The 27,984-nt window shown below is 47.0% G+C and overlaps 1 protein-coding gene across 3 annotated transcripts; it reads right to left on the bottom strand.

Moving 5' to 3' along the window:
- Window position 1: 1 nt before the first annotated feature.
- ISM2 (isthmin 2) lies at window positions 2-27,984 on the bottom strand. Of its 3 annotated transcripts, none has more exons than XM_083502661.1 (7): window positions 27,010-27,984; window positions 26,446-26,703; window positions 11,064-11,327; window positions 8,598-8,940; window positions 7,667-7,807; window positions 6,502-6,579; window positions 2-5,513 (listed from the first exon to the last, which is right to left on the bottom strand). In XM_083502661.1, the coding sequence occupies exons 2-7, from the start codon at window positions 26,581-26,583 to the stop codon at window positions 4,996-4,998; spliced, it is 1,482 nt and encodes a 493-aa protein (XP_083358787.1). In that variant the 5' UTR covers window positions 26,584-26,703; window positions 27,010-27,984; the 3' UTR covers window positions 2-4,995. The 3 variants fall into 3 exon arrangements, with proteins under 3 accessions (XP_083358787.1, XP_083358788.1, XP_083358789.1); XM_083502662.1 differs by lacking the exon at window positions 26,446-26,703 and adding an exon at window positions 14,001-14,712 and having other exon boundaries at window positions 27,010-27,507; XM_083502663.1 differs by lacking the exons at window positions 26,446-26,703; window positions 27,010-27,984 and adding an exon at window positions 26,313-26,423.

Raw genomic sequence — 27,984 nt, 5'->3', positions numbered from 1 at the left:
CTTTTTGCAGTTTGTTAACAATAGAGTTTATTCATTTAAAGAGACAACGGTCATCTTGCTTACCTTTTGGCACTTCACACACACACATATATCCTCCAAGAGCGAGGTCTCATTCAGCACTGCTAGAATGTCCATTCCTTTCTGCTATCATAATCATTACAAGCAATAAATACTGTACAAGGAAAAGACTGAAAAGCAGTGGAAAAACTTGGGACGAGTGAACCAGCCATGAAGTAGGAACCTGGCCCAATCCTCCAATCCACAGAACCACATCAAAAACATTCACTCCTCTTTGGAAAACAAGGCAGTGTGCAGTTCCCAAAAGACCCTTCCCCACCTCCACCCCTACCCCACCCAGCGAGGAATCTCAAAATGCCACAGGAAAGAGTGGTTCCTAGCCAAGCTAGAACAAAGATTCTTCTGGGGTCTTCCTTCTCCGTGTGTCCTTGCCCTGATAGAAAATACCTGGATGCCCCTTTTCTCCTAGGTTCACCCAACAGAATGCCCAGGGAGATTGCAAAGTTCCCCGGGTCCTGACTTACGGAGCTAATGACACGTAACTAAAATGCGCATCATTTGGGGCTGCGTCGTCCATTTCAAAATGAACTAAACCGCCCAGCAATATATCTGAATAATGTTGGTCACAAACACATGTACTTTGAAATAAAGTGCTTTCATCTAAATTCAGATAAAGGAGATCTCGTTAATGCCATTTTTGTTGAACTAACAATATCTTTATACAACAGTGTGCTGATATAGCAATAAAATTATGTGGCAGGGACAATATACAATACTTTTTTTCTTTTCTTTTTAATATAGCTTAAATAGAAATCGCCAGACAGAATCTTAGTTACATGGTATAAAAATAAACCCTTGTTCCTTGGTATATACTCACCCAAATGAGACCGCAACACTTTCTGGGAGTCTAAGGTGCTTGTGAAAACAGTGGCATTTGATACGCTAGTGGTAGAGAGATCAAACTCCGACAGGCATCTGCGACTCATACATGCTCCACCCACCCAATGATGAAAGCTAAGGCTTTCCCCATTGTTATCTAGTCTCACTGTTGCTCTTTGAGAAGTCCTCCTAAAAATCACTTCCCCTTTACGTGTTTGTATGTGAGCAAAGACAGGAGAGAGAGAGAAGGGATTGAGGGGTGAGAGCTATTTTGCAAGCCTTCAAATTCCACCCACTTTGGCTCCACCCACTGCCTGGTCAAGCTATGCCTACCTTTTGTTGTGGGACACATTTTGCCAGTGGGTCAACAGTTGGCTATTCTTTGCCCGTGAGCAATTAAAGATCAACATTTATTGACAACGGACCCCGCTATATCAGATGTGAGCAGGGCCGTGATAGGGAATAGGAGGGGTGTGGAATAAGAAGGCTCTGGAAGTACAAAAATCAGTAAGCGGCAGGCTGCAGCCTTCATTTTGGCTTCACCAGCAACTTTCCACATTCATCTGCCTGCACTTGCTGTAGTCCCCAAAGTATTCAAATTTATTTCATTATGCTTCTTCTTCCTAAACACTTATTTTCTCTGCCAGCACACTTTTTGGTTTTATTAGCACAATTTTCTAAGCACAACAGCCTGAGCTGAGAGAAGATGCCACAAAAAAAGGGCAGCAGGAGGAGGGGGGACGTGACCTGTGGCCCTAAGACATAGTCCTGGACCTAGTTTCAGGGCAAAAATATGGGGAAAGAGGGTGGCAGAGAGAGAAAGCAAGGAGGTGGCCCCACCTACCTTTGACTCTGGGTCCCACGTGCTGTTGGAATGTGGCCCCTGACAGACTATTTCTGCCTGGGAATGTGGCCCCCAACAGAAAAGCTCACCTAATCCTGGGATAGAGAATGACAGCATCTGATGGTAGCAACTTACAAGGTAGAGCCATAAACAAGCCAAGCCACTGAATGCAGCAAAATGCACCAGCTTAAGATTCTGTTTGGAGACAGAAGCAGAAGATAGAAGCGAGCAATAGAATAGGACAAAACTCCCTAGCACCTTCATTATTTCCAGGATCGCAGGTACATTTTTCACTCAGGAAGTCCAGATAAGACAGCAGACCTACTGATTCCTAATGTAGCTACTAGATGCCATAGCAGAACCATCCCAGTCCAACAGCCTGTGTCGGTCCTGTGCAATAAGCGTGAGCTTTAAGGGAGAAAGAGAGGCTTTGGGTTTTTTTAAGGAGATACTCTAAAAAGAAAGAAGGGTCTTGTTGCAATGCCCAAGCTGACCTACTTCTTCTCTCCCCCAACAGTCTTTTGAGTGGTCCAAACATCTTGAGATCATGGCTTGTCCATCATGGAGTCTGCCAGACATGTTGTGCCGCCAGGAACACACAACAAAATTTGCTGGAATGCCTATAAAGCCAATCATCACTTAAAGGGGACTAAAGGCCATAAGATGAAGTTCCATAAACTTAAGACATCACTAATAAAACTGGTAGAAGAAGGGACAGCACACAAGCGTCCAATTTCTGGTGTACATGTCCTGTGAAAGAAGATGGTTCTGGACTCCAACAAAAGGCTCCTGTCCTTGGAGTCAGCGGCCAAATCCACTTTCACATGATACATTTTAAGCACTAGGCTACCACTATAAATAATCACAGCTCCTCCCAAATAATTGTGGGAGCTCTATGATGGGAATAGGCTTCTCCTACAACTCTCAGCATCCTGAATGAATTACAGCTCCCATAATTCTTTGAGGGAAGCCACAACTTTTTTAAATGGTAACAGTGGTTTAAAAGTATGGCATGAATGTGGCCTCGGCTCAAAAGAACCTTGGTATAAAGGTCAAGGCAGCAATCTTACTTGATTGCAAACCAATTAGAGTTATTGCTATTGACTTCAGTAGGAACGAGAGATGAGTCCCCAAGCTGGCAAACACCTTACAGAGCATCAGGGAAGGGTGAACGTTGTCATAGGAATCTGCATGACAGATAATGCAGAAGCTACATTATAATACAGAATCTTGAAAATATGACCTTTAATATTAAGAGAAGAGAAACCTCCTAGTTCTCAAAGTACAGTGAAAAGATTAGGAGCGCCTAGGCAGACTTTCTGGCTACCAGAGAGTACTAAAATGGTGGCGGCTATGCTCTGCATGCAAATGTGGAAGTTGGTACTGAGTACAAAATTTAGCACCCTAAAATTTTAAGTTTAATTTTTTTTTAAAAAAGGAACACCTTTCCAGCTGATGCCTGGCAAAATTTCACAAAATGGAAGAGAAAACAAGGGATTCAGTCTGATGGCTCTTTGCCCTTCTTCAAAACTAGGAAAAGTAGACTAAATTGTGCAAGACAGATATGCAAGTTTGCACAACTACTTTGCACAGAATTGTGGGCTTGCTTTATTTAAAGCTCTAGAGCACCAATAGCTCTAGGACTCATTCCTTCACTCACAACCCAGCTGTCATCCACTGTATCAAGAGGCAAACCCGTCCCTTTACTGCCAATGATAAAGGAACTAGACCAAAAGTTAAAATCCCAAAACAAAAGAGAAAGATGAAAATTGGAAGTTGGATCTTTCCCTCCCAAGTTGAGAAACCAAACAGCAATGTGAGAAATCCATGACTGGGTTGTTCCAACCAATCCTCTGCCAAACATCAGATCCAAAACTCAGAATGAAGTTCTATATCAGGGGTGGCTAGATGTGGCTGAACTACAGCTTCCATCATCCCTGACTACTGGCTGTGCTGTCTGGAGCTCCAGATGTTGCAGGTGGTGTCCAACAACTGGAAAGAAGTGTGTTGGCTACCTCTGGTATATGAAATTGAAATGGTTTGGCTGGAGGACATGGGCTTTGTTCTTTCCCATGCTATTGACTGAGGCTGCTCAGAACTGCAACTTTTCCGAGGACCTGGCTTAGGATTCAACTACTGAGTCTTGTCAGCAGAAGCCTTGAACAAGGACTTCACCCTGTCCCCAACTCTCCTCCCCCTGCCCCTCCAATTAGTTCAGGGGTTTTTTTTGGGGGGGGGGGGGACTGTGCTCAGGATTGTCCCGACTTGCAAGCCGAAATGCTTGTGTTGACAGAATGATCAGAAGGGCAAGATGTACAGTTCCTCCCCTGGAGTCTTATAAATAAGTTGGGCTTAGTTTTCTGCCCTGCCTCTGGCCTGAAGAGAAGAATAAGTTTTAAAACATTTGCTTGCTTCCTTATCAGACTTGCTGGGAAGAAATGAGACCCAGATTGTTCTATCAACCCAGCAAGAAGGGTTGGCTTCATCTGCCACTCATCCACTTTAGGGGATGTGTTTTCACAATACATCCCAGAACTTACATCCCAAAGCACGCACACACAATCCAGCACCCCTCCATCCCAGTTTCTCCCAAACTGTGTGGAACATCATCCTTTCTCTTGCCCCAGGACTACATCAAGACAACAGATGCTTGAAGCCAGATCTGTCACTCTCAATATGTCCAACCAAGTTTCCCTTTTAGCTAAAAACAGAATTTAGGTGTATTGAGTCATCCACCTTGAGACTGCTTACAGACTCTATGCAAAACCTTCAAGCACCCGATTAGAGTTTTAGGCCATAAGATCTCCCAGTCTGCCTTTGTGCGACAGCTTGTGTGCAGTATAAAACGAGTCACAATGGGCCTTTTGAAAGATACCTTCCCCCCCCTTCCCTCTGGCTCTTCCCATCCCTATAATCCCTCAGGATGGCCATAGCAAGCCTTCTGGTACAGCCTATTTGGGCCAATTGTGGCAACTTTTGGGTAACGAGGAAGTCAGGAAAGAAACTGGAGGCCCCTATGTAGAAGACAGGGCAGAAGCCACTGCAGAGTTTGCACTAAGGTTTCCTACAGACTACCTGGTTACCAAGGGAATGCAAAACAAGCAGCGGCTCTGTAGCCATTCTGAAGCGGAGGCCTTTGTTGACATAAAAGCTGAGGGGAGGAGAGAGAAGAAAAGAGGCCCTGTTATACTCCCTAGTCGCGCGGGAGACCAAAAATGTCCTGCTCTCCACGTCTTTTGGGTTTTTTTTCTGCGTTAATACTCCCTGGCCTCCTGTAACTGAGAGAGGTATTCTTCCTCTGGAGGGTTGTCAGCACACCGTTGCCCGTTATTCGGAGGCCTCACGGCGTGGTACCTGCTCCAGTCCCCTTTGCAGAGGATCCAGGGCAGCATATCGACCTTGTAGTGCAACTCGGGGGAGAACTCGGTGCTGATGAGGTTGGGGGCCCCAGCCCCCTTGCCCCGCGTGATCAGCCTGGCGCTCTCGTCGTAGCAGCAGTGCTGCGCAGCTAGCGTGGTGCTGTCCAGGGAGAGCATGGAGCGCAGGCAGAAGCGGGCCGTGGGCTTGTAGATGTCCAGCCGCTCCTTGGGCCCGCTGGCATCTCGCCAGCGGAAGGTCTTGCCCTGCCGCTCGTCCCGCAGGTTGACGGCGCTGTAGACGGCTTCCAGCGGGTAGGAGCAGGGGCAGCTGGGAAGGTCCGACAACACTTTGCTCAGGTATTTGTTGAGGAAGTCGCTCTTGCAATTGAGCCACTTCTCACAGCTGTCCACATCTGGGGAAAGGGTACAGGGGGAAGAGAGAAACAGCCGTCAGACAAAACAATATGCTGTTGACAGCTTATCTTGGGTGGTACTAAATCAGGAGCAGGGAATCACAGGCCCAGAGGCTGAATGTGACCCTCTAGGCGAGAGTTTCCCAAATTTGGACCTTCATCTATTGTTGGACTACAGTTCCCATCATCCCTAGCTACCAGGAGCAGTGGTCAGGGATGATGGGAATTGTAGTCCAAAAAACATCTGGAGATCCAAGTTGGGGAGCCCTATTCTAGGCTTCCCTGTCCTCTTGGGACTCTTCCCAAGTCACATGCCACACTGGCCCCCGCTACGTGCCCTCAACTTGAGCGATTTTGCTGGACGGGAATGTGTCCCTGAAATGGGGCAATGCCTCTTGCTTGAATGGGTGCAGGATGGAGCAATGTGGGGGTGTGCATAAACCTCTGGAATGTAGCCTACTGCACAAAGGGAAGCGACATATCCATTGCCCTGTCCACTTTTGGCAATATCCCCATCCACCTCTGCTTTGGGACATGTGCAGCAGCGGCAAACAGCCCCTGGAAGGAGGCAATGCGTTTCTCAGGCTGAAAAACGTTCCCCGTGGCAATGTCCTCCCCCACCCGCCTCCCAGCCCTCATTCCAGAGAGATCCTTTAAATGAGAGGTCCACAGTCTCTCTAATGGCTCTGCCCCTTCGATCCAGAGCAGCACAGAGCTTGGAAAAGGCAGCCCAGGGAGAGAAGCGGTGTGCTTTCAAAATGTGGCCTTAACCTGGGAAGGGAAAGGTGCCCCCTCTGCCTAGGCAGGAGCAAGTGAAGACTTCAAAAGTGCAGGCCGTGTGTGACAGAGTGAGAGAGAGAGAAAGTGAGTGAGAGAATACAGGTGTGTGCATAAGAAAGTGAGACAACTTTAAGATTATGATCAACTCACTCGCTCAGCTCCTTGTTCAATTTCTTAGCGTAGCTGTGCTCATTTGGAATTTACTGACCTGAGTTCAGGATCTCTGTGGCATTCTCAGCTTCAAATGGTGTCTCTTCTGTGGCAAGAGACAACTCCCCATCTACTCCTTGAGGGAAGCACAGAAGCAAAAGGGTCAGGGGGGAACCACACGCCACTTCAAAGGTGTTACAGGAGCTGGGCTTCAATCTCCAACTCTGTATACATTTTCTGTCCACAACTCCCAGGCCAAAATGTGACACAGACAAACACAGACACACACATATAGGCCCAAAGTTTGCTTTTGACCCACAACACTCTGAATAGGCTTTCAGTTGATGGCCTTATATATCAAATGTGTCAGAGAAAAGAAAGGAGTTACTGAAATGATTATCAGGATGGGAAAAAATGGTTTTCTGAAAGCAAGAATGGATAACCTGTGACCATCAGTTATTGCTGAACAACAACTCCCATTATGCCTGACTGCGATAGGGGTGATAGGAACTGAAGTCCAACAATATTTGGAGAGCCACCATTACTCTGAAACCAATTCCTCATGGAGAGGGACACCCCTTTTCACAAAGCGCTTCATTTCGTGCAAGCAATGTAAAATAGGAGACGGGGTTGCACATAACCAGTGATTTTGGCAACAGTACTCACCAGTACAGAGTACCTCACCTCTTTTATTGCAGCCGATGGCAGCCATTTTATGCTGGCAACCGCAGCACTTTTATCAACACACGAGAGCAATGTATACAACAATTGTCCTGTTTGAGAAACGCCTTCCATTTGTGCAGCAAAATGTCCTTTCCCTCTCTTCTCCCCACACTCCCCCAATCTGCTCCAGAGGGCTGGAGGGACCCCATGAGCAGATGTAAGGCACAGGCCACAGAGCAGGGAAGGAGAGGGAAAAGATGCTCCTTTGCACAAGTGGAAATCATTGCACAAATGGAACATACAACCATGGGGAGAAGAGTGGTGTTCTCAGCACCTGAGATGTCAGAATGGAAATGACCTTTTGCCAGAGAGTCAGACCACAAGCATCCCTACTGGAAACTCACCCCAGTCCTCTTGGGATGTTTGAAAAAGGATCCTCTCAAAATAGAGGGGTCACTCTCTTTACAGATGAGAAAGCTGCAGTTAACTGCAGGAGCTTTGAATAGGGAACAAGGGGCAGACAAGAAAACAAGGCAGGGGTGGAAGGAGAAAAGGCATACCAGGACAGCGGTGCAGGTCACAGGTCCTCGACTCCGTCGCAGTGCATGCATAGCCACAAGACCGGGTTCTTTTCTGGTTGCCAGTGCCACAGGTTACAGTGCACGGAGACCAAGGGCTCCACTCCTCTTCATCTTCATAGTCTGGAGAGCATAAGAAAAAGGTCTCTCTCACACACATTTCTCCCTTATCACCCAGCAGCCTAGATCTCTCACCCAAACCTATATTGTGCAGCTAGAAATCCAGAAGAGGAGTCTGGCGTGTGCCACCTCACCTGCTTTTCCTGCCAGGCACTCCACCCCACTTTTAAATGAAAGCTGTGATTCCCAGAATTTTGCACATTGGTCTGGTTTTGGCCATACAGTGCCTAAAATTTCAAGGGTTATCCTACCTAACAGCTCAAAATCTTTTGGGCCTGATTTGCAGTCACTTCATAGGTTATATTTTCCATTTCATGTTGCAAAATGCACGCACATTATGCAATATGAAGGGCAAAGCAAAAGTGTTTTTCCAATATACACAATTGTCACACTGATGTATCTACAGCGGAAAAAGAGGACATGCAAATCTTCCTCTCCTCTCTCTCTCTCAGTCTGCATAACGAGTTAGTATCACATAAAGCAGACCTTGCCCACCAACTTCACAAATGGGTTTAAATTATGAATTCTCAAGCACATGTACAGGGGAGAAAGCACAAATATGGAAGGATGCTTATTGGGATTACTGGAATAATGCAGGCATTTCAGTTGGATACACCCCAGATTTCCCCATAACAAATCAGCTGGACCACTCATCTTAACTGGAGAGGAACAGAGGAGATAATGAACTGAAAAGACCCTCTTGCTCTCTCCTGAAAATGCTCTCCTGCCCCTTAACAGTCAATGAGTTAACGCAGCTCTGTAGACCTACCAAGGGCAGCAAAGGGAGCCTCACCGTAATTATACTTCTCTTTGAAGATCCAGTTTTTCTGATGGGGCCACCGCTGGTCCCAGTCACCTCCCACTCCACTCAGCACCGTTTCTTCCTCATCATACTCTGAAGTGTAGTCATCCTCCTCCTCTTCGTCATCGTCTTCTTCTTCCCCCCTGCTCCTTATGTCTAAATTGTCCCCTTCCTCCCCTTCCTCCATGGGGTCCGTGTACTCCCAGAAAAGCGGCCAGAAGAGGTCTTTGTGGGACAGCCACTCAGAGGAGGTCAGAGACCAGTCATTGCTAGTTTCCTTCAGCAGGTCCATCTCCATCTCAGCCTGAGGATCATCCACGACCTCAATGGTCACCTGCAAGTAATGGCACTGGGTAAGAGGGTTTATGGGGCACAACCACTAAAGCACTGTGGGGTTCTTTTAAGAGCAACAGTACATCCTACATTCATGTATTTGCCCATTCGAGCTTTTACCACTTCTCTCTCAGTTTAGTGCTGACCAAGACACTCACTCAATGTCCAATAATTCTCCATGGAGCCCCATTATCAATCCAGTTAGGTCATGTCCCAAACCCTGCTTGCAAAACTGCTTTTCTACTTAAGTGCATATAATAAGCCACTAAGGATACTAAAGAAAGCTGTTTTCAAAAGTCACACACTGCATGGCCAAGTGTCTGTGACCATTTAACAGGGCAGGGGAGGGCAAGGTGAAGTAGTTCTACCACCATAAGCAAGAGTATATGCATTCTTATTTAGAAGTAAGTCACACTTAAGCTCTGTAGAGCCACATCAAAAGTAAGTGTGCTTAGGGCTGCAGCACAAGATGAAGTTACCATTTTACAAGAAGATCTTAGCGACTTTGCAAAGTACTGAACAAGACAAAGAAGCATATTGTGCTCATGGAGACTATGTAGGAAATTTGCAGTCATACCAACAGTGCTACTTAGTGTGTGAAGGGGTTAAGGAACATAGAGTCCTAGATTACTAGAGTAGCTCTATGGTGTCACATCCCCTCTTCTCCAAAGAGGGGGGAAGTAAGGCCTGTTTCCTGTTCCTTTCTCTCTCTGCCATACTGCACAGGTATGCCTCAACTTTACTCTGTCTCACATATATGTATCTGAGGCTGCTCTTGCTGTATATTTCTTAACTAAGAATATTTACCTGCATTTTATCGTTTTTACTAAGGAAAATACAAGTATTGAGACCTAGTAACTGTAAGTAAATTATTTTTAAACTTACCTTGCAGTCTGTTTTATTGAAAGGGGGGGAGGGTCAGCTGCCTTAAGGAGCTGGAATGCCCAAAGGAGTGTCTCCACCTGCATCGCTCAGCCCGGACATTGAGGTCCTCCTCTGAGGGTCTTCTGCTGGTTCCCTCACTGCAAAAAGCGAAGTTACAGGGAACCAGGCAGAGGGCCTTCTCAGTAGTGGTACCCTCCTTGTGGAATGCCCTCCTTTCAGATATCAGTAAGATAAAGAATTACACAACTTTTAGAAGACATCTGAAGGCAGTCCTGTATCGGCAGGTTTTAAACACTTGATGTTTTTATTATGTTTTTAGATATGCTGTAAGCCGCCCAACTGGCTGGGTAAACCCAGCCAGATGGGCAGGGTGTAACTAAAATAATAATAAAATAATAGTTGCTGTTGTTGTTGTTATTAAATTAATTGGTTGATTAAAAAGAAGATAAAAAACCTTTTCCTACGCTTCAGTTAAATCTGCCTTACAATGAGATTTAAACTCTGCTGTTGGGGCTCTCTATGCACAAGCCCTGCGTTTCAAAAACAAGTACAAGCCGTTTTTCTTTGTGTTAAACCAATGGTGTTTGTTGCTTTGCCAAACCACACCCACTGGTGTGAATGAAATTTAGTGTGACATGGCAGTACAATGGTACCTCAGGTTAAGTACTTAATTCGTTCTGGAGGTCTGTTCTTAACCTGAAGCACCACTTTAGCTAATGGGGCCTCCTGCTGCTGCCGCGCCGTCGGAGCACGATTTCTGTTCTCATCCTGAAGCAAAGTTCTTAACCCGAGGTACTATTTCTGGGTTAGCGTATGTAACCTGAAGTGTATGTAACCCAAGGTACCACTGTATATCGATCGAAAGGCGACCGTTCCATAATGCAACAGGTAACGCAGTACAAAAGAAACATTAGAAACTGGGACAGAAATGCTAGCATTATAGCTAGGAAAACTAATGCAATAATCCTCATGTCTGAAGGCACCTCTTTGGATTTTAGTCTTTTTTGCATCTAACCCCTGAGACATGGGCATACAGAAAGGCATTCTTGGCAGCTGTTCTGCAACTATGGAATCTCCCTCCCTCCCTCTTCTGTCCATGCTCCAGGAGTCCAAGTCAAGACCAACTACCCCAAAGCACGGGTCAGTTCTAAGTGAACTACAGATGGTGCCACTTTTTGTTTGTTTGTTTGTTTGTTTGTTCTGAGTCTAATCAATACAGCCCTAAGCCCATTGGCCTACCTGTATATTTGGATTCTGGGCACTCAGGTCCACGTTGGCTAAGCCTGGCAGGTTCTTCAAGTCCAGCACAAAGGGCGTGCTCTCCTCCTGGGTTGTGCCACCTGGCTGGAGTGATGCCAACTGGTTCCTTGCAGCATGTTGCAGTGGCCAACGGCGTTTCTGCCTGTGTGGCATGGCCCGTCCATTTCGCCTCAGGTTCCGGACCTTGTTAGACTGCGGCATTTCGTCTTCTTTGATTGAAGCCGTGTCGGATGAAGTAGAGATCTGGCAAAGAGAGGCAGCAACGGAAGCATCATTCTCCGTTGCCTCATGAAAACTGAGATCTAGCTGCTTTCTTTTTCTCACACCAGGGGCAAGATAAGAGTGGGCACTAGGCATGTCAGCAACTTGCCCCACTGGATTAATGAGCTGTGAATGGGCCAGAATACTGGTCTGAGATATCAAGAGAGCCAGCGTGGTGTAGTGGTTAAGAGCAGTGGACTCGTAATCTGGGGAACCGGGTTCGCGTCCCCGCTCCTCCACATGCAGCTGCTGGGTGACCTTGGGCTAGTCACAGTTCTCTGAAGTCTCTCAGCCTCACTCAGCTCACAGTGTTGTGGGGGAGGAAGGGAAAGGAGAATGTTAGCCGCTTTGAGACTCCTTAAGGAGAGTGTACAATGGGATATCAAGTCCAAACTCTTCTTCTTCTTCAAACACACCATATTTAAGCATGCACATTCCTATACCTTGGGCTTACTATGAACACCTACAGATAATTATGCTAGTGCATCTCACCTGGTTTTTGATCAGTCCTTCATGGCTCAGACTACATTATCCCTGTGCTTTTTTTCTTTTAACTTTCAAGGACCACCCCATTTAAGCTCAGTTTACTTGCTACACACAAGCGAATGAGTTTGATCTGAGGCCCTGCCCCCCCATGCCAGCCCAGCTATTTTTCGACTTTCTCTGTTACAGCAGGAGTGTGGAATCTCCTCCAGTCTTTCAGATGGACTTCAGCCCCAACCAGCATGGAGAGTGATCAGGGATGGTGAGAGTTGTAATCCAACCATATCTGGAGGGCTACATGTTCTCCATTTCTAGCCTGCAGGCTCAGAAACCTTGGTTGCTCACTAACATGCTTCTGGTACTATCTTCTTCTTCTTCTACAGAACCATCAAAATGCGGCCCCCACGATAGCTTTTCACTGGTGCCGTGCCGCACTTTGCATCTTTACCTTTTTGCATGGCAGAAGCATCACACGGAATCCATAACCAGAAGGGGAGAGATTCTAAAAACTATTTGCATACATGTGCAAATAAGAAGAAGAACAGTTTGGATTTGATATCCCACTTAATCACTACCCGAAGGAGTCTCAAAGCGGCTAACAATCTCCTTTCCTTTCCTCCCTTACAACAAACACTCTGTGAGGTGAGTGAGGCTGAGAGACTTCAGAAAAGTGTGACTGGCCCAAGGTCACCCAGCAGCTGCATGTGGAGGAGCGGGGAATCGAACCCGGTTCATCAGATTAGGAGTCCACTGCTCTTAACCACTACACCACACTGGCCAATTATTGGTTCTGGCCTTGCATTCATGCCTTTCAACTAATAAACATCTTTCAACATACAGAAACACTTGCATTGGAGTTAATTTTTTAAAAAGAAATCCACAATAGGATCTCCCAGCTTTGAAAAATAAGGCCAATAAGCAACTGAAGGGGCCTGAGGATCATGGTGGTAAGAGTGAGTAAAGGTAAAGAGACCCCTGACTGGATGACTCTGGGGTTGCGACGCTCATCTCGCTTTACTGGCCAAGGGAGCTGGTGTACTACTTCCAGGTCATGTGGCCAGCATGACTAAGCCGCTTCTGGCGAACCAGAGCAGCACACGGAAAGGCCGTTCACCTTCCCACCTATTTATCTACTTGCACTTCATGCTTTCAGACTGCTAGGTTGGCAGGAGCAGGGACCGAGCAACAGGAGCTCACCCTGTTGCGGGAATTTGAACCGCTGACCAGCAAGCCCTAGGCTCTGTGGTTTAACCCACAGTGCCCCTACGAGTAAGTAGGGGGCAGGATTAATACTTACTACCTTGTGCCATTTTCCTTGACAAAAACAGCCTGCAACAAGCTATATACCTTGTTATAGTGACGTGTAAGCTTTTCCTAACAAGGAAACAGCAGCAGGTGAGTGGGGAGTTGTATCCGCATCCAGATTATGGTATGGCAAAAAAGGGCTAACTCCCCCCAACCCCTGCTCCCATACCTGGTGCACATGCTCAACAGCACTCAGCATATCTTGACAGAACTGGCAAAGACTGGAACCCTAGAGAGATGCTGCCAGCCAGTGTAAACAGCACAGAGCTAGACTGACTCCATGATCTGAGCCTAAGGTACTTTCCTGTGTTTGTATGTTTTGTCTAGTTTGCTGACTTCTATCATGGCACCTTCACTCTGATCTAAAAAGTACCAAACATTGCAACCTCCACTATAATGGAACAAGCTGACATGGCTGTAAGTTTCAGAGTGGCGAAGAAACCAAGGCCCTAATATATTCCTCCGCCACACCGTTTGCACAAACCAACTGCTGTTCCTTTTCATGCATTCTGCGCCACCACCTTCTTTAAGAATGAAATTGCCACACTGGTGCAAACCGCCCCCCCATCCTAACCTCATTTTTGAAAAAAAAAATAATAAACGTACGAATTGGCAACAGCCTAGTAAAATCCCTAGAAAAGATCTTCCTGTGCTCTAGGTACTTTAAACTCTTCACCAAGGAACTTCCAACTGTTCCCTCATGCATCTTGCAGCCAGGAGCTATTTCCCAACATGCTGGCTGAGTTCTCTGAGCCTGTTCCCTGTGTGCTTACTTCCTTTCACTGCAGGAGCCCAGAATGTAACTGCAAGATTAGGGGAAACAGGGATGCTTGCCTCCCCATATGGGACACGGAAGGGCACTATTACCTGCAATTAGGGCTTGATGGCTTGGGAAGGACTCTTCCCCCTCCATCCCACTTTCATCCTGGTCGCTGGAGTACTTCAAAGGGAACTGGGGCTGGTCCTGACTCACATGAGCGCACACACAAGGCATCATCAATGGATTTACAAGGCCTGCACATCAAAGGACCGAAGCCTGTCTTCCCCTCCCACAGTGAAAGGAAGAGAAAGCAGCGGGGAGATTGTTGGTCTCTCTGCTGTTTTATTTAGGAGTGGGGCTAAGCAGTGACAAAAGGGCTGCAGTAGCATCCGCCTCCCCCCTTTCATATACAAGGCTGAGGAAAGTGTGATCATTCTAGACTGCTGGGATCGGGCCTTGTCTCTTGGATCTTTCCCCCGGGGCAATTAGAACAGTTGAGAACTGTTGAGAACAGTTGCAAGATTTGCCATTTTTGACTAAGTTAACTGGTCCAAGACATTTTGCTGCCTGAGGCGATGGACAAGATGGTGCCCCCTCCTGCCCAATGTACAGAATCCAATTGGGCTGGGCAAACTGAACCTTACTTCAGCATGGGCAGTAGGACAACATCCTCCACTCTACCTGAAGGCAGCAGGATACCTTAGGTGGCTCAGAGCAGGCTAGCTTAAGGGGAAACAGGGGTGGGCAAGCAGCTGTTACTATCTACGGCATCTGCCACCTGATGTAGCTGCCTCACCCTGCCTAATGGTTGAGTCAGCCCTGCTGGTCAAAGAGAGAGAGAGAGAGAGAGAGAGAGAGAGAGAGAGAGAGAGAGAGATGTTACATCCATGGGCTTCAATTAAACTAAAGAGCTGTAAAGCCGCTAAAACAAAGATGTAGGAAAATTAGTATTAAGATGCATAAAACCCCCAAAGAAGAATGCAGCCTTGAAAGAAGACCTACATGCTGCTAGCTTTCAAAAATTGTCCCTAATAGCCTGGAAGAAATGAAACACGCAGAAACAACTCTCTTAGGAAACAGCACCCTTGCTTGGTCACCTAAAAACAATTCTTGCTCGTCATATGGAAGTTAACACATGGCTATCTTCATACCTGGTAAGAGGAACCATCATCTTTACGAATCATAGCAGCACTATTTTTTCCATGAAAGCAAAACATCTCTTCGTGTGATGCTCCCTTATCCATCTTCCGTCAGCCTTCTGAAGGACTTTGGCTCCCTGGAAAGCCAACTACCCGCTGCCCAAAGGCTTCTGTGCCTCTTCCTGCAATCCTTCACCTTTCTTGTGAAATCTTTGGCATAACCTCCTTGCCACAGCTGCAGGTATGGTGAACCTTTAGCACTCCAAATGTTGCTGGACTCCCAACTCCCATCCGTTAGGGATGAAGGGAGTTGTAGTCCCACAACATCAGGATGGCCCTGCATATAAACCAACTGAAATAATGCATATTCCTTCCCTGTGTGAACATTTCTACAGCCTTGGAATAGAGACCAGTCACACCAAATCTTTGTCAAGTACTATATACGTAAGCTCTACTTAGGCGTTCAGTCTGTACATGGAATTTTTGTTGTGCAAGGGACAGCTGTCTCTTCCTGGGTTCATCACTACCAAATACCTCCCACGGGTTCCGTATTCGGGGTTCTAAAATGGAAAGGAGGCTCCGCAGGTACAGGAAGCGACCTGCTGCAGACCTTCGCCCTTCCATATGTGGCATGCTAGGGCAGAAAAGGGGTCTTCAGGACATGCTGGATTCTCAGGTGTGAAAACAACATGAAGGAGTCGCATTGTTTCATTCTGTCCATTTTGGTGCAGTAACTTCTGATTCCACTGCCCTGTGATGAACAAGAGCGTCACAAAAGAGAACTAACACAATCCTGGGGCGGAAATAATTCATCTCAGAGGAAAGGGTTTTCTGACGATAACGTACCAGGTTGGAGGCATGGTCACAAAGGGCTGAAATAGTGGTCACTCTGCAGAGGGATGCCACGTTCACCTCACAATACTTGCCAGCATATTAGGGTAAATGTGATGCCTCAAAACTTAATAGACAATCTCTACATGGCTGACTCCTAAAGGAGCCTCTCCACCCCCACCGCTCAGCCTGGACACTGAGGTCCAGCTCCAAGGGTCTTCTGACGTTTCCCTCACTGTGAGAAGTGAAGTTACAGGGAACAAAGCAGAAGGCCTTCTCCATAGTGGCACCTGCCCTGTGGAGCACCCTCCCATCAAATGTCAAGGAGATAAAGAACTACACAACTTTCAAAGACATCTGAAGGCAGGCCTGTATTGGGAAGTTTTTTATATTTGACGTTTACTGTTCTTTGATTATGTTGGAAGTTTCCCAGAGTGGCTGGGGCAACCCAGTCCGATGAGCAGGGAATAAATAAAATTACTATTATTACTATTACCATTTAAGTCAGTGGCAGTCACCATGGCACCTGGCAGATGCTGCTGAACTACAGCTCCCATCAATCCTGATAAAACCAAAAATCTCTCCAGCCCTAGAGAAGAAGCAGGTCCTTGGTGTGTCACCACTAAGTTGGCACCGTGCCCTTTTCGCCTTTAACTGGATTAATACAGTTCTGACCAACCACTGAGAACAGACCTTTCGGTGACTGGCCATCAAAAGGCCTCAATCTTACTTTTAATTGTTTTGATCCAGGAGGCAGCTCCATACCCTCCACTGACCTTAGGAGCGGAAATGCTACCCCCACTAGCTCTGTTCATGCTCTCCGCCCTAGACCTTCTGATCTACACCATCCGAACAGACTAAAACATGGTTTTATTTCTTAAAATATAGCAGCGGCATGATCCACTAACTACTTTGGAGATGGGGTGCGTGCCCTTAAAACCGCAGTGGAAAAAATCTACTGGAAGCTCACTGGAAGAGTAGCAGCAAAAGGGAAGGATTAAACGTGGCCCATGGGGAGCCAGACCTACAGAAGACACTAAGAAGTGAGTCCCTTGTGTGCCAGAAATTGAGAAGCACATTGACTAAATTCAAATATTTATTTGCGCTACTTAACCAAATAGAATGCCCCCCCCCCAGCCTCTCTACATCATCAAACTTCAAAGTCCACAACAAGAAACCCCAGGTTTTGAAAGCTGAAGCCAGATTCTTTGATAAATAAAGTGGGGTTTCATAGAAAGTAGGATTTTCATAGAATTTTAGTTGGAAGGTACCCCAAGGGTCATCTAGCCCAACCCCTGCATTGCAGGAAACTCAGCTAAAGCACCCATGACATATTTGTTTATCAAAAGCTTTTTCTAACCTATCTTTCCAATAAAAAATGCTCAAGGAGGTTCACAATGTAATAGAATAATACGGAATAGTAAGTTTTTTGGGCAGCACAATGTTATACCTATTCATTCGAAAGTCAACTCTCTTTTTTCCTATAATTTTTAGTTTTACGTTTTAGAATATTCATTTAAACAAAATATCAATGACTTCCCTTCTTCTCTTTCCATGGTTCATTTTGCATAACATAAATCCCTGCATACTTACATAAACTAAACCATTCAGTATTCCATTATTACATCCATCAAAACTTATTTACACTGTTGAATTTTATCTTAATGCTGCCAACGTTGTATACGCTTTCCCGCTATTTCCCGCTATTTTTCAATAAAAAATTTCCAATCTTCTTTAAACGTATGTATTCGGAAGTCAGCTCTCACTGAGTTTGATGAGACTTACTCCCTAGCAAAGAAACTTAGGATTGGTCCACCGGTATATGAATTGCTTCATGAAAAGAAGTCCTGAGTATCCAAAGAGACTGGATGTTGAAGTAGACTAGGACTGGAGAGACCCGGGTTAAAACCATGAGAACCTAAGACGAGTCCTGCTGGGTCAAGCCAAGGGCTCATCTAGTCAGCATCCTGTTCTCACAGTGGCCAACCAAATGCCGACAGGAAGCCTGCAAGCAGGACGTGAGGGCGACAGCACTCTCTCCTCCTGTGGTTTTCACAACTGGTATTCAGAGGCATTCAGCCTCCAACAGTGGATGCAGAGCATAGCCATTGTGGCTATTAGCCTTCAATAGCCTTGTCCTCCTTGAAACTGGCAGCTGCCTACCATGAATGTTGATCTGATAGCAATGTGTTCCCTTGTTCCCAGTTGGTTAACTGGGGAAGAGCTTTAGTGCAAGCAAGAGCAGAAGGTGGCTGGTGTTGCCAAGCCCAACGTGATCATCAGTTGCAACGGAGATGTTATAACCATCAAAACAGGGAGGAGTTTAAAGAACACCAAGATTTCCTTCAAACTGGTGGAACAGTTTGATGAGACCACAGCAGGTGACAGGAAAGTAAAGAGAATTTGTAACATTAGACAATGGGTCGCTCAATCAGTTGCAGAAATGGGATGGCAAAGAGACCACAATAAAAAGAAAAATAGAAGATGGAAAGCTGGCCGTGGAGTGTGAAATGAACAACGTTATCTGCACCAGAGTGTAGGAGAAAGCATGAAGATAGACTCCTTCCCCTGTGTGCTTAGTGGGACACAGAAGCAGGAGAGTTAGCTGGTTCAGGATGCAGAGCCCCACAAGGCAGTTGCTCTCTCCAAAGAACTGATATGTTATTGATATCAGAGAACCTGTATACAGTATTCAACCTAAAAGTATGGTGACTATTCAATAAAGTGCTTAAAAAAAGAAAAAGCAAGAGCAGCAGCACGACTCACTGCCTCAGCTGGTCACACTGCCACCTATAGTTGGAATGGCAGTATAACAGCTAACCCAGGTTCCACAACACTTTCATCTCGGTATCAAGTCCTGAGTGTCACCTAAGTCGAAGGTCTCCTTTCCTCTATTTGGTTCTCTAGCCAACTGTTCTAGGGCAGAGTCATTTAGGTATGCGCCAATGCTGTCTCTTTGTTGTGACCAGAACATGTATTTATCTATGAGGATAGCTGAAGAACCCATTGTTGCAACATTTCCTCCTTTGGATGCTTCCTTGATACTCCATTTCAAGGTCTACCTAGGCATTTTGATTAGTATGGTGATAAGAGAGTACATCCTAATTTTGAGGTCCAGCACTGCCATCTACAGTGATTCAGGGGATGAATCTGCCCTTCTTCCATGTAAAGAGAAGCACCATTCCCAGCACATCCTTCTGTGGCTTTCCTATAGTCCTTTAATTGGAGATAACCAAGTCCCAAGGACGATGGGAGGAATGTTGGAGAAATTGGGACAGATAAAAAGAAGTATTCATTTTTATAAATAGATAAAAAGAAAGCTGAAGGGTGTTTGAACAAATTGGTTGCATAGTCAGCAAGACTTTGTGTTACAAGTCCCTTGACACACCAACAAGGGCCAATCAACAGACCTTTCCCCACTGGAGCAGTCAGTAGTGCAGACAGAGCAGAAGTTCAAAGTGCTGGTGTTAAGTATTTATAGGCTGCTAATTCATACAAGGGACCCGGACAGCAACAGTATTAGAGAAATTTGGGGGAAGGACTTCAGCAAATAAATATCAGCTGACAAACTCGCTAGTTTGGAGTAAAAAGCCAATGTGCTCAGTGCCATCCCAAATAAGAGAGAATTCTATTGAGCTGGAAGAAATGTGGAACACTTGGGTGCCTATTTTCATCACTGGTGGACTTGCCCAGTATTAGGTGCATGAGCAAATATCAGCAATTAAGGGTGAGGAAATCATATCTGAACTGCTAACAACTGCTTAATCTGTTTGAAGGTCGCAATTCCTGCTTTTTTAGGAGCTAATAATTTATCTGCTGGTGGCTGTGAGAGTGGAAATAATTAGAAGGTGGCAGCTGCACTCAGTGGCGTAGCAGGTGTTGCTGGCACCCGGGGCAGGCAAACTGCTGACACAACCATAGCGTCCCCAGAGCCAAACAGGGCTGCGCTACACCACTTGCTTGCCCACCAACTGGTGTGGCCCTTGGCAGGTGAATCCCCGCCAATGCCAGCGGAGATGAGATCATGCTGTGGTTGCCCCTTGCTGACCTCCCTTCCTTTGCACTTGCTGACTGTGGGCCCGAGCCGCTCTGGAAGCCAGTGCCTGTGTGGGGGCACTTGGTTGTGCCCCCTCAGAATTTTGTGCCTGGGGCCACGGCCTCCCTGCTCTCCCACGCTATGCCACTGGCTGCACTGTCAACCAATTTGTGGTTTCTGAGGGGATGGTGAACGGCACTGGCTGAGAAGCTGGTGTATTCTCTATGTGCAGCTAGAGGACCTGGAAACGTGAGCAACTTTCATAAAACCTGGTATAAATTTACTGAATACAGTAAAGTGAGTAAGTGAGTCAGAAACAGAGCATGCACCACTACAGATGCCTTGAAAAGTCTTTGCTGATTTAATTAGATGAGAAGGAAAGGCAGTAGGGGTCCTTGAGCGTTTAAATGTTTGGTAATCCACAGCCCTATCGTAACTTAATACTTTCAGACAAAAACAAATGTTCTTCTTGCATTCTACCACAATAAACTCTGCTTGGGTTAAAGTAGATATATTCCTGAGAGCCACCCTTTTTGTTGCTGACATGTCATGCTGTTTTTAGATTGCTGATTTTGTCCAACTGCAGTTCCAATTACACTTGTTGTGTTTGATGATCTGTAGAATTTCAATGCTGAAGTGTATATTATATTATTCGAGAAACGTACTGCATACCTGTCAACTGCCCCCCCCAAAAAATAGGACATCCTTTCCCATCCCCCCAGAGTACAGTGGCCATTTTGGGCGTGTTGCTCTTTCTCGATTTCAGGCTGACATCTCGCCCCCAAAAAAGTGTTTTTTCACATCAGCATTTTTTGGCACTGTGCCCCAAATAAGGGTTTCTCGGGTCAGCAATCTCATGCAGCGCCCCCCCCCCATGCACATTTTGGTGTGCCATGCCCCCCAAAGTGCATTTTCCATTGTCCACAATCTCACATGAGTTACATGACTCACACAGGATTTCGGACCTGGAAGATGGTGTTCTGGATTTGGGCTGCTTCATGTTGAAGGGTACGATATTGTCAGTCTCCTCCCCTCTCCCTGATTCCAGTGTCTCTCTCCCCCACCTCCCCCGGAGAAATCCCACATCCTTTCCTGCTTCCACTCCCCTGGGACTTGTAGCATCAAAATTTCTGGAATTTTTCAACATTACTATGCTCACTAGGGGCAGAAATTGTTGCTTCCCAAAAATGTGCATTAAAAAGGTTTCACAGACATCATCAAGCAGCCTTTGCCTTCCCTGTGTTGCAACAACTTCAGCTGGGAAAGCTGCAAAGGTTAGAAACTGCAGATCAAGTGCTCTCAATTTCCTGTACATGTGCACCCCAGTAACTGAAGAATGTAAGTTACACCACCTGCGCACAGTTGCTGGACAGAAAACCAGAAGGGGCGCGTCATGCAAACAGGATTGAAATACAGCTGCAGAGCACAAATTATGCACTCCAAACAGAGTTGAAAAAGCAGGACATATATCTGAGTGTCAAGTTCCTTGCAGAAACCTCCAGGGGATTCCCCCATCTATACATCCAGGGAGAGAAAGTCGCTAAGCTGTCTCATTTGACAGAGCATAGATTTAAGGAGCAGCTGGCTTGGCCAAGCAATGCAGCCGCAACTCTGTCAACTGGGGTGGAGGGGGAGGAGAGGGAAGGCAGCATGAAGCAGATGTGAGCTGAAGACATCTGTGCGGCCTCTTATCTTGGGAAAGACGTTACACAGAGGCCTGCACCTGGTGCCCTCTGGGTTATGACACTCCATGTGCCACTGCCTCTTGCCCTGAGAGCACCCAAAAACACGCCTGCTCCCTTCCTCCCCACCACTTGGTCAAGACGGATGCTTGCCTAGGCCAGCAGCCCATAAGGGCAGCAGAGCAGCTGGAGATAATTAGCAAAATATGAGCTGGGTTGAGGGTCCTTTTAGCCACGTTTGCTGTGCCGAATTGAACATGCGTGGAGGAGTAAATGAATGAGCAAAGAGGAGCTGGAAAGGGCACAGTCATAAACAGTGGTCTCTGCACCTTTCACACTGGAACAGACAAGTGCAGGAGTACATTTCCACCACAGTGATTCCTCTTTTGACCTCTGTTGTCCCCCCCCCCCCTTAAATTAGGTTGCCATCTCTTTTCTTGCTGCAGTCTCTGGGGCTTTGACAATGGCATGCAAGACAGAAGTTCAACAAGTGCAATTGGTCTCCCACACTTCACCTCCATGATGTTTATAAATCAGAAAATGAAAAAGTCAAAAGCAACCAGGTTTTTTGCCAGAAGCAGGAGGCAGCTAGAAGAAAGCAACATCCAACCAAGAAAATGACTGTCAACAGATGATTTTAAGGTTTGTTGAGAACATCGTGCTGAGCTGCTGTCAGAATTGCACTTCTGTGATGTCACAACAGCCCCAGTCGATGGAGGTCTCTAAAACTGCTCCCACATTTATCTTAGGAATTTATCCTTTGATTCCTAGTTACTGAGGCTTTAGGTGGGTGAGTGGTGAGAAAATCTGCAAAGTACTTTTTGTTGTTGCTTCATATCAGCTCTTTGTTTTCATCTGACCTCTCATTCATTTCTTCCACCACACTGCAAACTAAAACAGGCCGCCTAGGGTGTGTGGAAGGGTTAAGAATATCTCAGCTCTTCAAACATGTGCCTCAGAGGGAAACTCTTTGATTCCCCTGATAGAAAAGTCAACAGACTTATTTGTCCAGAGAAACTGGATGAAGTATCTCCATCCCAATGAATTCCATCTCCTCTCAGCTGGCTCCCCGCTGTCTCAGACCTTTCTTGCCCTACCACAAAGCCCCCCCCCCCATTTTGACTAAGATAATTTGGCACTTCTCAAAACAGAAGCTTGCTATCGAAGGATAAAGCACCTTCCTTTGCACAATAAGCCCTTTTCGGCCAGATGCTGTTTCCGTGCATGTTTTGTGCCTGCAAACCTGACCTCAAGCCAAGGACAAAGCAGGGGGCCAGGGCACTTAATTGCTGAAGTAATGAAAAGGTAAAAAAGCACATCTAGAGAAACAGTGACTCCCCCCTGGGTGGGGCAGACATTCCACACACAGAGGCAAAGCCAGCCTCCTCCATGCTCAGCCAAGGCACATGAGCAGCTGCCCCCCTCCAAAACCACACACCCCCTTGCCCCCACCTGGAGCCATCATTTACCCACTGTCTGTGACAGGACAATTATCTGCTGCCAAGACAAGGACAGACGTCAAGAAGGGAGAGAATGACGCCCGTAGGTCAGGAATAAGCAGCAGGAGACAGATGGGCTCCGGAGAAGGGAATCGCCTGCCTTCATCCCTGGCCACAAAATTGAAGAGAAAATAAACCTTACAGGGACAGTCAGGGCAGGGATGACGCTGAAAGGAACGCGTCCCAGCAGCGGCTCTGATGGGAAGCCTCGTAAAACATCTACTTTGTCTTATGCCTTTGTCAAAGTTATTCTGTTTGGTGTTAACTTCCAGTAGCTGTGGGCAATGCAATGTTCAAGAGGCCTTGGTCCAATGTTGAACACTCACAACCCCACAACATCAGACTCCATGTAGCACCAGACTCCTCAGTGCCCCAAATGTCACCCTACTCTTCTGTTGGCAAATTGGACTGATTAGAGTATATTGTGAGAGAATATATTGTGAAGAAGAAGAAGAAGAAGAAGAGGAGGAGGAGTTTGGATTTGATATCCCGCCTTTCACTCCTTTTAAGGAGTCTCAAAGCAGCTAACATTCTCCTTTCCCTTCCTCCTCCACAACAAACACTCTGTGAGGTGAGTGGGGCTGAGAGACTTCAAAGAAGTGTGACTGGCCCAAGGTCACCCAGCAGCTGCATGTGGAGGAGCGGAGACGCGAACCCGGTTCCCCAGATTACAAGACTACTGCTCTTAACCACTACACCACACTGGCTCTCTGTGGAGAAACACAGTAAATTTAGACCCTGGACTTAATGGAAGGGGCTCCTTTTTAGATGGCCATGAGTTGTTGGTTAGAGCCTGGTGCTGAGAACACCAAGGTTGGAGGTTTGGTCCTTGTATGGGACAGCTGCATATTCCTGCACTGCAGGGAGTTAGACTACATGATCCCCAGGGCGCCACCGTTCTATGATTCTATGCTTACTCTTCAGTTGTGAAGCACACACAATTCACATTTCTCTTCTTTCCACCCCTTGAATGTCATTCCATGCTTTGCAACTGCTTCTACAATTCCTGCTCTGCCTGAGCAAAAAGCCAAACAAAAAAAACAGTTGACTTGGAAAAATACAAAACTGCCTTACTTCAAGTCGGATCATTGGCCCAGCTAGCTCAATATTGTGGACACTGACAGAGTACATTCGCCTGGAAATGTCAAAGACTGAATCTGGGATCCTTACAAGAAAAGCAGATGTTCTACCGCAGAGCTACAGGCCATTCCTCTATTCTATTGGGAATAAGGACAATTCCATTGTATAAAAGAATAATATATACTTTGCAATAAAATAATAAACAGAGCATCCTGTTACTAGAGCAGAGTATAAATTTAACAGATAAGGAAACTATTCATGAAATACGTTAGTGTGCACATACAAGGTAGCTTTCTTTCTCTCACACAGACTCCTATGACAAATGTAGCTACCAATCCTAACTACATCCAGACACCAACTGCCTATAAACTGATTAGAACAACTCATAAAAGATCTCTGTCAAAAAGGAAAAAAAATCCCTGAACCTATGGAATTAATTGCCACAAGATGTTGCGATACGTGCATGATTGGCGTAACAAAAAATTCAATATGCAGAGGTATATGTCAATGGCTATAACCATCACATTCAGAGCCAATATTAAACAATTATATCCACATATGTGGGCATAATTGCCCTGGGTATAAATGCAATGTGATCTTTCCAAAGGCAATTTTATCATTCACTGTCAGAACAGAAAATGCCAAGCTAGACCGACTGCTGGCTTCGTCTCCCATGGCAATGTCGCTATCAAACCCAGCAACCCACAAGCAAAGAAGAGCTCCCAGGTAATCCCACAACCTAGAATGGTTGGTCAGAGAACCAATTATGACACCTTGAAGGAAAGGTAGGCTACAGATGTAATAAAACAAGGCTCAGGTGTTACTGGGACAACAACCACTGAGGAGTGAGGATTGTGCGGAACAGCTACCCTTGAAACAAAGTGCTCTTGGTGTTAAGTACATCGAAAGATGTATGCCCTGAAGTCAGCAGACACGTGATTGCAAACACACGTGCTAACAGGCAGATACACTTATTAGGGGCCTTTGAATGGCTGCAGCTCCTTTTTTGAGTGCACACTCCTGCATTTGTGTTTGCCCTGAGTAATGTGTGAAATGACCTGTGCAGCTCAGCTGCAATTGCAAAAGGGAGAAAAATAAGTTTCTACGTTCATAATGTTCTATTTCCACGGTTGGAAGCAATATGCACCTGAAAGCCAGTAGTGGGAATCAGAAGTGGGGAGAGAGCACTGTTGCACTCAGGTTGAGCTTTGGGGCTTCCCATAAGTATCTGGCTGACCAGAGCGAGACAAGGATGCTGGACAAGATGGACCAGTGTCCTGATTCAGCTGGCTCTGATGTTCCAGAAAAACATTATGAATGCAGCGCTGGATGCAGTTATTATTTCCTGGGCATAATCCTGCTGATGCCATCCTTGATGCAACAAGAGGATGCTTTCAACAGAATGGAAAAACAGTAACCACCCCAACCTCCAATGCTTCACCTAACTGGTATCAATGATTTCAGAATGTAGCCAAGGCCATCAGCAACAATGGCATCTACCTGTGGAGATGAAGGCTGCACCCAAAGCCATAAAGTTAGTACTATTTATTTACACAGAGGAGATAGAAACTTATTGTCTAGAGCAAGGGGCCATCTGTGTAAGAGCCGGACTTTAACCCAAGTGCTCCCTGCTGAATTTTGGGAATTCACACTGAAGCTCACGTTTGTATTTAAGAGACAATGCTTTGCCACATTGCTCTCAAGAAATGCTGTACTTGCTGGCGTGCTTTCACTTTTAAAACTGACCAGATTCTGAAGCAGCCTTTTGGGTTTAAGCAAATGCTTAAAGTTAGAAGTACAGTGGCCTTGTGTGTCTCAAACACCCCATAAGATCACAACCTGGTGCTCCATGTTCCAGCTCCATGCTTGCTTGGTTATGTACTCGCAGTGAATGCTGATGTGAAAACCTTCCACTTTTACTAGAAAGGATGCATACACAGGAAGGGTGAGAAAATCCAACACCTTATCCAGCTTTCAGAGATTGTGGCGGGAAAAAATGTTAACGGAACACTAAACTGTGTAATGTTGACTATATGCACAATGTACAAAATTGGTTGTGCAAATGTAATTTGGATCAATAAAGGGAAGGGGAGGCATCACTTCTATCATTTTAGTGACTACCTGCCTTCAGATTACAGAAGTCAGCACTGACCTGGGTTTAAAGACCCTGGACCTCGCAGAGTTTATTGGCTGTCAAGAGACGAAGGGGAGTCAAGCTGGAGTAACAATGTCATCTAAGTAAGGCCCTCCTACTCTCCAAGCGGCAACGCATTGCTTCCACTCACCTCTACCAACTTATAGTTCCTTTCCTTCGGACTGTGGTTGCGCTGTTTCCTCAAGGGCAGCCCTTTCGCCGCATCGAGGCAAGTCGTCAGAAACACGAAGCTAAGGATAAGCACAATTTTCCCTCCGATCTTAGACATCTCTTCCTCCCAACTCCACCGCTCCTCCTTGCCAAGCACACACTACTCACAAGGCGGGCAGCGCGCACCAATAATCCAACCTCGCCGGTCTCGCAAGAAACCAACCAACCAACCCAGACCCTGAAGGAGGAGAACGGAGAAGGAAAAGACAGATGAGAAAAAAACCAGGAAAAAAAAACAAAAACCCAAGCGAGAGCAATCCTTTTTTCAGCCTTCTGCTTCGAGACTGCGTCTCTGGAAAGGTCCAGAGAAGCAGAGTAGCTCCAGAGTGGGCGCGAGAGAAAAGATTAGGGGAGGGAAGGACTCTCTCTCTCTCTCTCTCTCTCTCCTACACGCGCACGCACGGCGCCCCCCCTCCGCGGCTCGCGTTTCCACTGTCCCTCTGATCTCTCTTGCAGTTTGCTGAGCACGTTTTAATTTACTCGCCCTTGCTGGTGGTGGCCGGGCCAATGATGCTGGAGAGTAACTGGGGAGAAAGCGAGGAGGAGGAGGATCCGAGATGTGGAAGAGAGGAGAGCCGACGGGGAGTGTGTGTGTGCGGGGGGGATTCCCTTCTTTCACTCGCGGTCCCCCCTTTCGATAATCCTTTGCGCAATCCGGCGTCTCCTCCTTCCGCGCCCGGTCCCCGGAGTCCCTTGAAACAACTCCGGAGCGCGCGGCGCGCTGATCCCGCCGAGCCGCTCCCCTCCTTCCTCCAGGGGCCACAAACCGCTGCCTTTGGCGCCGCGGGGAAGGGTCGTCCTCCCTTCCGCAGAGCTCCCGCTTCCAGTCTCCGCCGCCGGCTCCATGCACCCGGGATCCTCTCGGCGACGTTGGCGCTGTCGTCGCCGCCACCTCAGCCCCGAACGGGAGGAGCCCGAGTCTCGCCGCTTTCCCTTCCCGCCGCTCGGCGCCGCTCCGCCTCAGCCAGCCGCTCCTCGGCCCGCAGCAGCCAAGGTTACCTCGGCTGCGGCTGGCGTCGCGGCAAAGGGCTCCGCTCGGGCCGCGGACGAGGCGCCTCTCGTGGAGCTGGCATTTTGCGGGGCGCGCTCGCTTGCTCCGGCTCTCCGCCCCCCGCCCGGCTCCGCAGGCGAAGGACTCTTTGTTCTGAAGGCGCTCGGCTCTCTCCTCTCTCTCGACGGCTCTTCGCAAAGTTTCCCCGGGGGCCGAGGCGTCCCTTCGACGCCCGAAGTTGCGATTCCTCCGGCACGAGGCGCTTTGCCCCCGGCCCGGCCCAGAGCTCTGCGAGGCAACCCAGGTCCCCTTTGCTCCGCTGCCGCCGCCACCCGTCCTTCTTTCCCTGCGCAGACTCGTGCCAAGTGCCGGCCGCCCCTCGGCTCAGCTCCCTTTCATCTTGCCCGCCGCCCCTTTCTTCGCCAACGGCCTCTTCCTCCTCCTCCTCCTCCCGCCGAGATCAGACGG

Source organism: Podarcis liolepis (genome assembly GCF_965112155.1).
Source record: "Podarcis liolepis genome assembly, chromosome: 1".
Lineage (NCBI taxonomy): Eukaryota > Metazoa > Chordata > Lepidosauria > Squamata > Lacertidae > Podarcis > Podarcis liolepis.
This window is presented reverse-complemented; position numbering and strand designations above follow the sequence as displayed.

What these genes read in the sequence shown, in the direction of transcription:
- ISM2 (XM_083502661.1), bottom strand. Translation starts at nt 26,583, where the DNA reads ATGTCTAAGATCGGAGGGAAAATTGTGCTTATCCTTAGCTTCGTGTTT. An exon ending in GGAACTATAAGTTGGTAGAG is followed by an intron (nt 11,328 to 26,445) that starts GTGAGTGGAAGC and finishes TCTCTTTGCCAG; the next exon opens with ATCTCTACTTCATCCGACAC. An exon ending in CAAAGAGAAGTATAATTACG is followed by an intron (nt 7,808 to 8,597) that starts GTGAGGCTCCCT and finishes TATGCTCTCCAG; the next exon opens with ACTATGAAGATGAAGAGGAG.